The sequence below is a fragment of the Populus nigra genome, chromosome 11 (genome assembly GCF_951802175.1).
Source record: "Populus nigra chromosome 11, ddPopNigr1.1, whole genome shotgun sequence".
In the NCBI taxonomy this organism is placed as follows: domain Eukaryota; kingdom Viridiplantae; phylum Streptophyta; class Magnoliopsida; order Malpighiales; family Salicaceae; genus Populus; species Populus nigra.
In genome coordinates, this window is record NC_084862.1 from 11,514,457 (window position 1) to 11,527,215 (window position 12,759).

General features: G+C 33.2%; 1 protein-coding gene and 2 pseudogenes across 1 annotated transcript; 2 read left to right on the forward strand and 1 right to left on the reverse strand.

The window, feature by feature from the left end:
* The first annotated feature begins 1,786 nt into the window (after positions 1–1,786).
* LOC133668515 (early nodulin-93-like) lies at positions 1,787–4,470 on the forward strand. The gene is made up of 4 exons (XM_062088419.1): positions 1,787–2,102; positions 2,442–2,503; positions 3,720–3,795; positions 4,108–4,470. Exons 1-4 carry the CDS (start codon positions 1,937–1,939, stop codon positions 4,191–4,193), a joined length of 390 nt encoding a protein of 129 aa, XP_061944403.1. The 5' UTR covers positions 1,787–1,936; the 3' UTR covers positions 4,194–4,470.
* A 152-nt stretch (positions 4,471–4,622) lies between these two features.
* Positions 4,623–5,812, forward strand: LOC133668516 (NADPH-dependent aldehyde reductase 2, chloroplastic-like; annotated as a pseudogene).
* Positions 5,813–5,881: 69 nt separating this feature from the next.
* On the reverse strand, positions 5,882–7,094 carry LOC133668514 (NADPH-dependent aldehyde reductase-like protein, chloroplastic; annotated as a pseudogene).
* Between the last annotated feature and the right edge of the window lie 5,665 nt (positions 7,095–12,759).

A 12,759-nucleotide genomic window follows, 5' to 3' on the forward strand; every position in this document is an offset into this window, starting at 1 on the left:
TTTTATTTATTTTTATGAATGTTTTTTTTAAGATAAAATTGCAAAGAATAAAGAAGAATTTAATATTTTGATTTGATCACGATCAAGAATTATGAACTTACACGTAAGTCGTATTTCTAATATCCGATGAAAAGATAAAAATTTTAAAACTTCTTTAACACATTAAAGTCACGAAGCAGCTTACCTCAGGTAGAGTGCGTTAGGGGTGCTAATACCTTGCCTAATCACAACTAGTTCCTTACCCACGAATCTCTAACAAGACCAGTATACCCGGGTTTTCTAGTAGCCCTCAATGAAATACTAGGTAGCGACTTCCAATGAACGAATCAAAGCAACATAATGAAAAATCGTCAGCCGACGCCGCGCGGGTGACATGCGACAAGTATAATTTGATTAATATCCCATGATAAAAGAAAAAGATACAAAAAAGACAAAAATATATTTAGTTAAAGAGAGAATATATAAAATAAATGTGTTTTTGTTACAATTTTGCAATAATTTCAAAACAAGAAATACAAGAAAACATGTTTCATATGTTCTCATTGTCTCTTTCTTTTCTTTCTCTAGGGAATAGCCAAGCATGATTTAATTGTGATAAGTACAAACTAGCACTAAAAAAATATCTAAAAAACCAATCTATTAAGTACATAAAAGCACTAGCAATTAAGTAGCGTTTGATTATTGTCCTGGGATAGAAAAGACGGAGGCAATAGAGATAAAAGAGATAAGATGAAAAAAAAAGACGAAGATAAAATTGTGTTTGGTAGTATTGTACAAGATAAAGTGACTATCTCTATATCATTTTTGGTTATGGTGGACAAAACAAAATAAAATATAAAAAAGTCTATTTTTTCTTTAATATGTATTATTGTCAAATTTGTATATTTTTAATATATATATATATATATATATATATATATATATATATATATATATATATATTACTTTAGATTATATTTGGTGTTGAAATTAATAATATTATAATAATCTTAATTATAAAACTAGGATTAACTTAACAGGTTGACTCGATTAGACTCGGTTAAAACCCAGGTCAATTAAGGATAAAACAGGTCAAAAATTCGTTGATTTTTTTTTAAAAATATTTTTGTTCAAAATAAGGTTATTTTAATTATTTTTTAATTTTTTTAGATCATTTAGGTCGACTTTCCTGACTCGTGACCTAAAACTTACTTTGGTTGACTACTAGTCAACCCTCATGACCCGAGTTTTGTCCCGGATCGACATTCGAATTGGGTTTTAAAGCTATGATAATAACAATTTTTATCTTTACATGTTTTAGTTGAACAATTTTATAATTAAGATGTTTTACAAAGATATTTTAGGAAAAAAATAATAAATATTGTTTCTGGAGATATGTATTTTTTATATTTTTTGTTTTGAAAAGTACATAAATTCATTCTAAAATTATCTCAGAAATAAATTTATTTTTATGTCTCTTTCTTCAATCAAATATATTTATGTTTTCAATGTCTTCATCTTTTCTATCTCAAAACAATAACTAAACGCTACCGTAGTGAAATATATATTAGGTATTATGATATAATTTTTTTTTAAAAAATATATTTAAATAATTTTTTTTATATTTTTATATTTTAATATTTTAATATTAACACATTAAAATTATTAAAAAACACTAAAAAAATAACAATTTAATATTTTTGGATACAAACTCACTTTTAAAACACATTTAAATAAGTTTCAAATGCAAAAACAATCAGTGCTTAAAGTTACCTCATGATCTCACTTCATTGCAAAACATATGAGCCATCAGCCAGCCCCAATAATTTATCATAAAACGCCCGTTTTGACCGCGTTTTCATGCGGCTAGACCAACCCTTGGGGTTCTCTCATAAAACTCTCTCAAACACAATCACTAATCGAAATTGCGTTCGTCTTTGACTCTTGAATACAGAGAATGGGAATACCATCTGAGCTAAGGCATTACTGGGCACAAAAAACTTTAACCAATCAAAACCTTAATCATAATGGTTATGATATTAATAATTGTAATGGAAGATCTTTGTTGATTGCTTCTCCAGCTGAAGAACAGAAGATTTTGCAAGCTAGACTTTGTACTCAAGGTTCTTATTCTTAGCTTTCTTTTTATACTTCTCATTTTTCCTTTTGTTCTTTTGCGTGTATCTGTATTATTACTGTTTCTGGATCAGATTTAATAGTTCCTTTGCATAAAGTACTTATCTTTCTGTTTTTGTTAGATTTTACATTCATCAATTCATGGACCCAAATCAGCAAAATTGATAAAAGCCTGTTTTTTTTTTTTTAATTATTATGGGTCAAATTAATAGAGTGCTTCCTAGCATACAAAGCTTCTTCTTTTTGTTAAATTTTGGAATCATCAATTCAATGGCCCAGTTCAGAGAAGATGATATATTGACTGGTTTTCTGGGTAATTTTTGCAGAGGGTGTACGTGCAGGAGTCAAAGCAGCTGTTATCACCTGCGTTGCCACTGCAGTGCCTACAGTATGTTATGATCTTATAAACTCTTTGCTATTTCAATTTTTTTTTTCATGATAATGTGAGCCTGGGAGCCGATGATTGTTTAATTTCTGATTCTGTGTGCGCTTGCTGATGTATTTTATGATTAGGATCTGTCAGTTTAGAAGCTTCAATTGCTGCGTTTGAGCTCTATTTTTAACCACATGAGATTATCTCGCTGTAATTTCACATGTTAATAATTTTGGGAGGAATGGGAAATTTTCTGCCAGTAATGTTTTGCTTGATTTTATTTGCTTTTCAAGTGAATTTAGCTGCAAAAGATTTATCTAAAGCTCCTCTGGTGCTAGATTGTTAAGTATAGGTAAACAGATGAGCAAATTTTAATAGCTAAAGTTAAAAAGAAATTGGTATATGCTCTGGAATCAAATTTAATCTGAGGGATTAATTGTTTGTCGCAAATTGGAACATCTTAACACTTTGATGGTCTCCATACAATGACATTAATAGAACCTTTTAAACTACCATGCCATATAGCAGTCTGGGAAATATTGTCTAGGAAAAAAACTCAGCTTCAATCTGTGATGGATGGTCCATCCCCTGGAATAAAGGGAAGTCAAACTGAGTAGAATAAAGAATGATGTTGGTGATGGATAGCCTGTTGTTGCCAAGACTAATAACCACTTGGAGATGGGCTTTCATGGAGTTTGAGTTTCTCAGTTCAAATCAGTCCCTTTGTCAGCTCTGTAATTTTATAGAAAGTAATGGCAAAAACTTGTGCAACTTGGCTTTAACCTAGCTGACCAATAAATTATGAGTAAGGGATCATGGACTTCAATTGAAAGCCCTGCTTCTGTCATCTTCTTTTAAGCCTCCTTTCATTATTGAAGCAATCTGACAGTTTAGGAAACTGTTTATTTGTGCTGTTCGATTGATAAGTTGTGGGTAACTCATTGTTAAGTAAAACATAGGGGGAAAAAAGGAGCCTAGTATGCGTGCGCGTGCGTGCGTGCTTCCATATCAATTGAGATCAAGAGAGGACAAAATGTGGATTCAACTATTGTAGAAAAAGAACACTAATGCATTCTTCTGTTTTCAATCAACATGGAAATAGGTGCATCCATATTTTTCTTTGACATCCCTTATTCACCAGTATAGCTTTGGTGGCATTTAAACTTGATACATTCTACTTGAAAAGGGCTGAGAATGTTTTATCATTATTGTGTTTCTTTTGAATCTCCAGCTAACTGCTGTTCGCGTGATTCCTTGGGCAAAGGCTAACCTCAACTACACTGCTCAGGCACTCATTATATCTGCTGGTATGATATTAATATCATCGGAAGAGTTTCTAACCTGTTTTTCTATTCCATGTTTCACACATGGAAAGTTATTTTTTCCTTCTTTGCCTTTGCCTTTGATATCGTTTTTTGTTTCTTTTTTTTTTTTGGGGGGGGGGGGGGGAGCTGTTATTTAGAGGAGCTTGCTCAAAATCCCTGAAAGATTTAAGAGCAATGTGGACTTCTGTCACATGAGTTACATCTTGCATGGTGCCAGCATATATTCATGCATGAAGGTACCAAGTAGCGGTTTATGGGAAATCTAATGTCTTGATTTTTTTGTGATTTCAACAGCATCAATTGCTGCATACTTCATCACTGTTGACAAAACTATCTTGGAGTGTGCAAGAAGAAATGCTCATTACAATAAAAGAGATTGAGAGAATGTTACGAAGTGCAGTTTTATGTTGGAATCATGTCTCCAATACCAAAACACATTGCTGTCTGTTGTGCTAGAGGTCTGGGATTTTGACAGTAAGACCATTGTTGGGCAGTGATATTTTACTTTTGGTCCCTCTCACCATGCGAAGATAAGATGAGTGGACTTTTTAGCATATTTCAGTGAGGATTTCTTTTGTGACAATGTTGCTTTATCTTATTAAGAATTGCATAAAGTTTGATGCCATCTCTATGTTATTAGGTGGTGGCACTTGTTTATAGTGTTTTTTTGCAACCTTTTCTATTTGTGTTTTTAGAAATAAAATGCACTAAAGAAGTTTCCGCTGGAATTTGATTCCATTGCCAGATGAAGCAAGGCAAATGGAAGAAATTAGTGGGTACTCATCGATCCATCTTGGTGTTTTGTTGAAAGGAACACTTAAATTTCAAATCTGAGAGTAAAAAGTGATTATATTAGCTTTTATTTATCAACTTCAGGTGCTAGAGCTTATCCTTTTGAATTGTCAAAAAAATAGTTGCCTTCCAAGAGAAGAGACAATGACATCCTGGATGATATCAAGATTTTGATTGGTGAGAGGAAACGGTCCATATTCACTGGCGTTTTAGACTCTCAAATGTGTGATTTTTCATGGATACTGTATGAACAGAACATACTAGACCTTTGAAACACAGCTTGTTTGCATGATGGCTGCTACCACCACAACGCCCGCATTTCTTACACTGCAAGACCGAGTAGCCATAGTCACAGGGTCTTCCTGTGGCATCGGCAAAGCAATAGCCATCAACTTAGCCTCACTGGGTGCAAAACTTGTCATCAATTACACTTCTAACAAGGAGCAAGCTGAACTTGTAGCTAAGGAGATCACTTCTGGTTGTGTTGATGGTATCCCACGAGCTGTCGTGGTCCAAGCTGATGTATCTGAGCCTGTGCATGTGAAGTTATTGTTTGATGAGGCTGAAAGAGTGTTTGGATCACAGGTTCATGTCTTTGTTAATTCAGCTTCCATTGCTGATTCTAAGTATCATACCATCGCTAACACTTCTGTGGTGGATTTTGATCGTATTTTCAGGTTCTTTAATAGGTAACTTGGTTAATAAAACTTGTTTAGTGAATTTAATGTCGCATAATCCAGTTTGTGTGCTTTTGTTTCAGTGTCAATTTGCCGAGGAACATTCTCATGTTGCAAAGAGGCCGCAAACCGGGTAAAACGAGGTGGGGTAGAATTATATGGCTGTCAAGCTCATTGGAGGGTTTATTGAAGCCAAAAATAGCAACATATACAGCATCAAAGGCAGCAGTTGAGACAATGACAAAAATACTTGCAAAGGAACTCAAAGGGACTGGTATCACTGCAAACTGTGTTAAAAGAGTGATGGAGGAGTGCCCACATGGGAGGCTTGGCGAGACCAAGGATCCTTCTGTTGGGTTCTTGGCTAGTGATGCTAGTGAGTGGATCAATGGACGGTTATTGGTATTAATGGTGGCATTGCCTAGAGTTTGGCTTGTGCAGTACTTTGAAATTTGTATCCTCTATATTAATGCGACTATCTTCCCTGTAATTTGATTATTACTCTTGTAGAGTTATACTTGCCTTCACAATTCTACTCTTTTATGCAAAGTGAAAATGTGGTGACAAGCAATAAACTGCTGATAGATAAATGCTGAAAATTTAAGAAAAACTCTCCTCCTCCCCCTCCTCCTCTAGTACAAATCAATATGGTTCATGAAGAACAATAGTTTACAAACTTACCACGGATCGTGTCTCAAAATATACCACATAACTATTAGAGAATTCAACTTGGGAAAAGAAAATGGTTATTTTGAACGGCTAAGTTGCAGTAAACACCTTTCTTAAACATAGCCACCATTGACACGAATAACTTGTCCATTTATCCATTCACCGGCATCACTAGCCAAGAACCCAACAAGAGGAGCTACATCCTTGGTCTCGCCAAGCCTCCCATGCGGGCACGCCTCAATCACTCTGTTCACATACTCCTCACTCCTACCGAAGAACATTTCAGTGGCAATTGGCCCTGGTGCCACACAATTTGCAGTAATACCAGTCCCTTTGAGCTCCTTTGCTAGTATTTTTGTCATTGTCTCCACTGCTGCTTTTGATGCCGTGTATGTTGCTGAATTTGGCCTCAATGCACCTACGGATGAGCTTGATATCAAAATGATTCTACCCCCACCACCCTGTTTAATTCTCTTTGCTGCCTCTTTGCAGCATAAGAACGTGCCTCTGCAATTGACACTGAAACAAAAACATACAATTTTAAACACAAGATAGAACAAAGTTAGAGCTTTTTATATCAAGAAAACCATAGAAAAAAAAAGAAGAAGAAGCGGAAAACACCAATTTCATGAACCAATTAAATCAGAAAAGGTACCTGAAAAGACGATCAAAATCCTCTACTGAAGTGTTGGCAATTGTAGGGTGCTTGCAATGGCAGCTGAATTGACCAAGACATGAACCTGTGATCCAAACACTCTTTCAGCCTCATCAAACAATAACTTAACCTGGGTAGGCACAGAAATGTCAGCTTGAACCACTGTAGCATGTGGGGTATTCTCAGAACAGCAAGAATTGATCTCTTCAGCTACAAGATCAGCTTGGTCCTTGTTAGAAACGTAATTGATGACAAGTTTTGCACCTAATGAGGCCAAGTGGATGGCTATGGCTTTACCAATGCCTCGGGATGAGCCTGTTACTATGGCTACCCGATCTTGAAGTGGGAGAGATGATGGGTTCACCAGGTCTGTTGTTGCCATTTGATGGATGGAAAGTATTGGTGAATAACAACTATGGTAATTTATGGCTGAGAGTTGATGAAATAAGCAGCAATTATGTGTGTAATCAAAAGCCTTGATGACATCAGGAGGATGTCTAAAAAAATTCGTAAAGGAACACAGTTTATAAAATATACAAAATATCTTGTAGTTACATGAGTTCCATATGACAATTACAACATGCTGACTCATAAATACAATCTATCACTTTTATTTCATATTTTTTATTTACAACACGCAAGTCATATATAATTTTACAATTTTATTTAAAATTTATACTCGAATTTTTTTTCTTTTTTTTTCCTCCTCACTCTCTCTCCCCATGGCCACCTGCCTCTCCCTTTTCACCACCGTCAACAACCTCCCCCCTCCCCACCACAAAAAAAAAAAAACAACCTAACAACATAAAATCACTTATCTCTCTCTCTAGCCTTGGATTGCTAGCCATTTCTTTCTCTCTCCACCGCGACTCATCCATTTTCAGTCAAAATAACCACCACGGGTCATTATCATCATCCACATTCTATATGTAGAGGTATATTAAACACTTACTCTCTATCAATTTGATGTGTGTGTTAATTTAATTGTATAGAATGTTAAAGTTTTGAATTAGAAATTATGTTAGTTAGATATAAAATAAGTTGATAATTATGTTATTTTGTAAAATAATCAATTATTTTAGGTTGTTGTTGATTGTGAATTAACAAAATTATTTTGTAAGAGTTAGTGTTGATTTAGATTAAATTATGGATTATACCGAATTACATATAAAATAATAATATTAGCTATGAAATACATAAATTTGATTAATAATTTTATTATAGTAGTGAAATTTGATGAATGTAAGTGTTCGCCAATTAATTTGATGACTTTAGATTTTGGTTGATTATATTACTATTATGGTTTTATTAATAAATTATGCACTTTAATTAACCCAAGATATTAATAAATTAGAATTGTGTTTTGTTGTGTTATTTGACAGAACGTCTGGTAATTTAGAAATATTATGCTATCATGGTGGTATTATTGTTAATATCGACAATGATATCACTTATAATGGAGGAAGCCATGAATTCCTAATTGCTACATTAAACATGTCTCTTAATGAGTTATCCATAGTGTTTTATGATTGACTTGGCTAGAATATGTTGAAATAGAAGTTGAAATTACTTGGAGAATGTTACAAATCGAGGTCAGTCAAAGTCAAGATTGTTATGTCGGTGTACCCATTTGTAGTGATATGAGTATGAATTCAATGTTTAGGTTTACGATGATTAATAAGAATATTATGTTGGAGCTCTACTAGAATAGTAAGCCTAGCTAGAAAACTCTTATAGTATGGAGTTAAACGAGTTCCAAGTAACTTATAGAGAATCACACGAGCATCACGAGCTGCGGGTCCATCTATGTTAAGTGGTAATGCAAGTAGATAAATATTGGTGCAGGAAATTTTTAATAGAGAACCTTAGTTGGGTATGACACCTGCTTCATATTGCTATGGACAACTCGAACCAAGTGACGACAAAGATGATTGTCACATTGATAAAGTTGCGGTTGAGGAGGAAGTGGGTATGTTGATTTAGTTCAGCCTGTTAATTAATGCATGACTCTTTTTGATCTTGAATTTTAGATTGTGAGTGTGAATGACCAATACAGATGCAATGATTGGGCCAATAGTCATAAGCATCCAAGCTTATTTGTTAATGAATTAGAGGTTGGAAAATAATTCAGAGACAAGTCTAAATGTATTAATACCATAAAGTTATGTTATATAAAGAATTGATCATGGTGCAAGGTCCATCATTTAAATAAAACTTATGTTCAGTTACAATGTGTTCATGAACCAATTTATAGATGGTATTTGCGTGAGGGATATCACCAAAGATCTAATTTATAAGAAATTTCAAAATTAAAAGGGCCACACACATGTCAAAAATCTCTTGTTTTTCAACGCCATCATTCAATTTGTCGTAGATCTAATTATTGAGGTGATGTTATCAATTATAAAGAAGAATTTAAGTACAGGTGTTGCAACGATTTAAGGTATTGTGGAGAGGGATTATGAGCATGAAGTCTTCTATTTGAAGGTCTAGCTAAATATAAGATATTGGAGTGGTTTTTTAGTACACATGAAGAGTTATTTCAAAACCTACCTAGAATGCTACTGACTATTTGAGATTCAAATCTAGAAACAATTGTCACTTAGCATTATAAAAGGATTGATGACAACAAAGCAACATTTAGAAGGACATTTTGGGTATTTTATACTTTAATTGATGGGTTTAAATATTATCATCCTTTAAATAGTATTGATAATACTCACTTTTATGGTAAGTACAAGAAAAGGTTGTTGATTGCAATTACTTATGATGTTGATAATGAAGTTTATCAGACGTGTTTTGTTATTTTCAAAGAAGAGATGAATAGTAATTAAAGTTGGTTTTTAGATTTTCTTTTGTCTATATATGATTGGTGGTCGTATCAAGTTGTGTATTATATCGGATAGACATATGGCGGTTAAGAATTCTATGGCATAGATGTTTTTCGAGCATGTTGGATATCACCAATATTGTTCATGACACTTTGTGAGTAACTTCAAAACTAAGTTAAAAAATGTTACTTTGAAAAATATGTTACATAAGATGTGTACAAATCCTTCTAAATAGGAGTTTGATATTTTATATGAGAATTTAGTGGAGATTGATGATGTGATCAAAGCATGGCTAAAAGTTTAACTTAAGAAAAATAAGCACTATCATATGATTCAAGTGGTCATCCTTATGGCAATATAATCATGAATTTATCATAGGTTTTTCATAATGTTTTAAAAACTATATGTGAGTTACTTGTATTGACTATAATGTAGATAATTTTTTTTAGGTGTAATAAATATTTTATGAAACGCAAAGAAAAGGTTGAAAAATTTTATAGTCGTGATGTATTATGGTCTTCAAAGGTCTTAGCTGAAATACTTGCTGATGTGACAACTTCTAAATCACACTTGATATCTCTATTTAATCTTAGATGTGTGATATTTCAGTATGAGACACCTCTAACAGCTAGTGTTGCAAGAGAACTGCGGGGAACATTTAACATCAATGAAGCAATTTATACTTATGGCAAATGGAAATTGTCTCATAGAACATGTTCACACGTAATTGCATATTGCCTAATACATATAGTCCTTGTTTTCAACCCTTGTTTGATACGTCGTTGTGGCCTCCATATAATGGTCCAGATGTATATAGATGTCCAACTAAATGATGAACAGATAAGGGTAAGAGGAAATCCACTAGTCTACATAATAAGATGGATCCTTAAAGGGGGCACTCATTGAATAAATGTGACATATGCGATCAAAGTGGTCATAATAGAAAAACTTATAAAACTAGACAATATATGTTATGTTTTTTGTATTTGTTTTAAATTATGTAAACTTTGATTATTGTTTTTAATTCAATTATATGGATATTTAATTATATTGAAAAGTCTAATAATTTATTATACAGAACCTCGACGAATACATATTTCGGACTAGATAAGGTTTTATTACTTTTAAAAGTGCCAATAGGCAAGACCACCTGGTTGTTGAGGCAGGTTCTAATGATAGATAAGTTTTATATATGTAAGGTCAACATTGTTCTAATGATATTTAAAGTGGATAGGTCTGATCTCTAGATTAATAACATTTTTAATTAAGCATTGTAAATTGTTAAAATTTAACAATTTTAATTGTTTAAATAACAAAATTACTTGATTTTTAGGGCGATGATCTTGTAACACCTTGATAGAATACCATGATGAAATTGCATGAGAGTGTCTTTCTAATACGATTCGGGCAATGAAAAAACAATTAAATTCAGATTCTAATGTAAAATGCATAATTGTCTAGCTTCACGACAACAATCATAATTCCCAATTCGACTGTTAGATCGGGCTGAAATTTTACGTGGAGTCTCCAGACAAGTTTTCCTACCTTGGGTTAAAATTTCATATCAAGATGTATGTTATTTACTTCTCTTTGAGTTGTGGACTTCCTATTTGGCTAGGATTCTTTTTCTAAAAGGACATGACAGCTTATTTTGGGAATCTCCTACTTCTATAAAAATCTTTAATGGGTTGCAATATAATTTTCAAGTGTGGCAAGGATTCATAAATGTTTCAAAATCCTTTTCTTACAAGGATTCTTTATTCACCCTAGCTACAACAAGGAAAAAAGACTTCAAAATTAATTCTACTTTCAGATCAGATTTTCTAGTCTATTTGGGACTTTTTAATGGTGACAAATCTGATTCTAACATATTTAGAATAATAATTTTTGGATTTTTATTATTTTTTTCTTAGTCTTTGGGTTATTATTACTTATTAGGATGAATTATAAGTGGGCCTTATATAAGTCCATCTAAGGGAGGTCTATTGGGGTTTATTTAAGTCTAGAGTTAGTATAAATATAGGCATAACTAGACATGTAAGTTAGATAATTCAGATTAATAAAACTTCTTATTTGCCGCACTTTGTGTGTGTGTGTGTGTGTGTGTTGGTGAGATACTCTCCCTTCCTTGGTTCTATAAAGAACTGAAAAATGACTTATCAAAAAACAACTAACTTCATGGCTCATCCTTATACTTCTCGTTCACGAATCAATATTCGTTGGGTGGGGGTTTTCATTTTCAATAGTGTTAGTGTCTAGGTACAAGTTATTTTTGTGTCACACTCCTGTAAAACCTGATTTACTTGGCTTTTCAGAAATTGTTGTCTTTGCGTGTGAGTTATGTAACCGCGTGATCACGAGGTTCGCATCACCTTCCATTTTTTATTGGCACTAGTTTTTATGAGATTAGTTAGTTGCATGACATACATCTTGATCGCGCATTAATTGCAGCTTTGGTTGAGCGATGGAGGGATGAAACACACACCTTTCATCTACGTGTTGGTGAGATGACACCCACACTCTAGGATGTCACCATGTTGATCGGTCTTCTGATAGATGGAACCTCTATAATAGGACGTGAAAGGTTGATTGATAGAGATGCTTTATGTGATCGTCTATTAGGATGGATGCCTCCAACCAATATTTATAAGGGCGATGACATCAAATTGATATGGATGGACATAAGTTTTAAGACCCCCCAACAGATGCGATAGATGACCAAAATATTATGTGTACTCAGACATATATATTATATATGTTTGGAGGTTATATTTTTATAAGTATTACTGGCAATGCAACACCGTTGTTCTTTCTAACATTGCTTGAGGATTTCGAAGTCATTCCTAATTACAACTATAGGGGTCATGCTTGCATATCTTTACTAGCAATTATATAAATCATATCTAAAAAGAGAAGACAAATTGTCAGGTGTTTACTATTTCTTCAGGTATAATTATTTTAAATTCTTTAATTGTTAGAGTTAATGGCGTTTTAAATACTAACATAAAATTGTCAATGTTGATAAATATAGGTATGATCATGAGAGCATATTCATATCAGATGTCTAGAGAGTTGGAGGAATAATATATTTGACATTGTCACCTAGAAGCCACTATCCATTTGTTCCAAGTAATAATAAATAAAATTGATTTTAATCAATATGTTATTTATATAAATTGAATGAAAAAAATATAGTAACTTTTTGGTTTGTCATGTTAGATGGTGTGAGGCTAACATTTCATGGTAAATCCCACTCATATCTATGAGTTAACACAGGTCTTGCTACATTGCTTTAACATTTTAACATTGTTGAGATGCATTG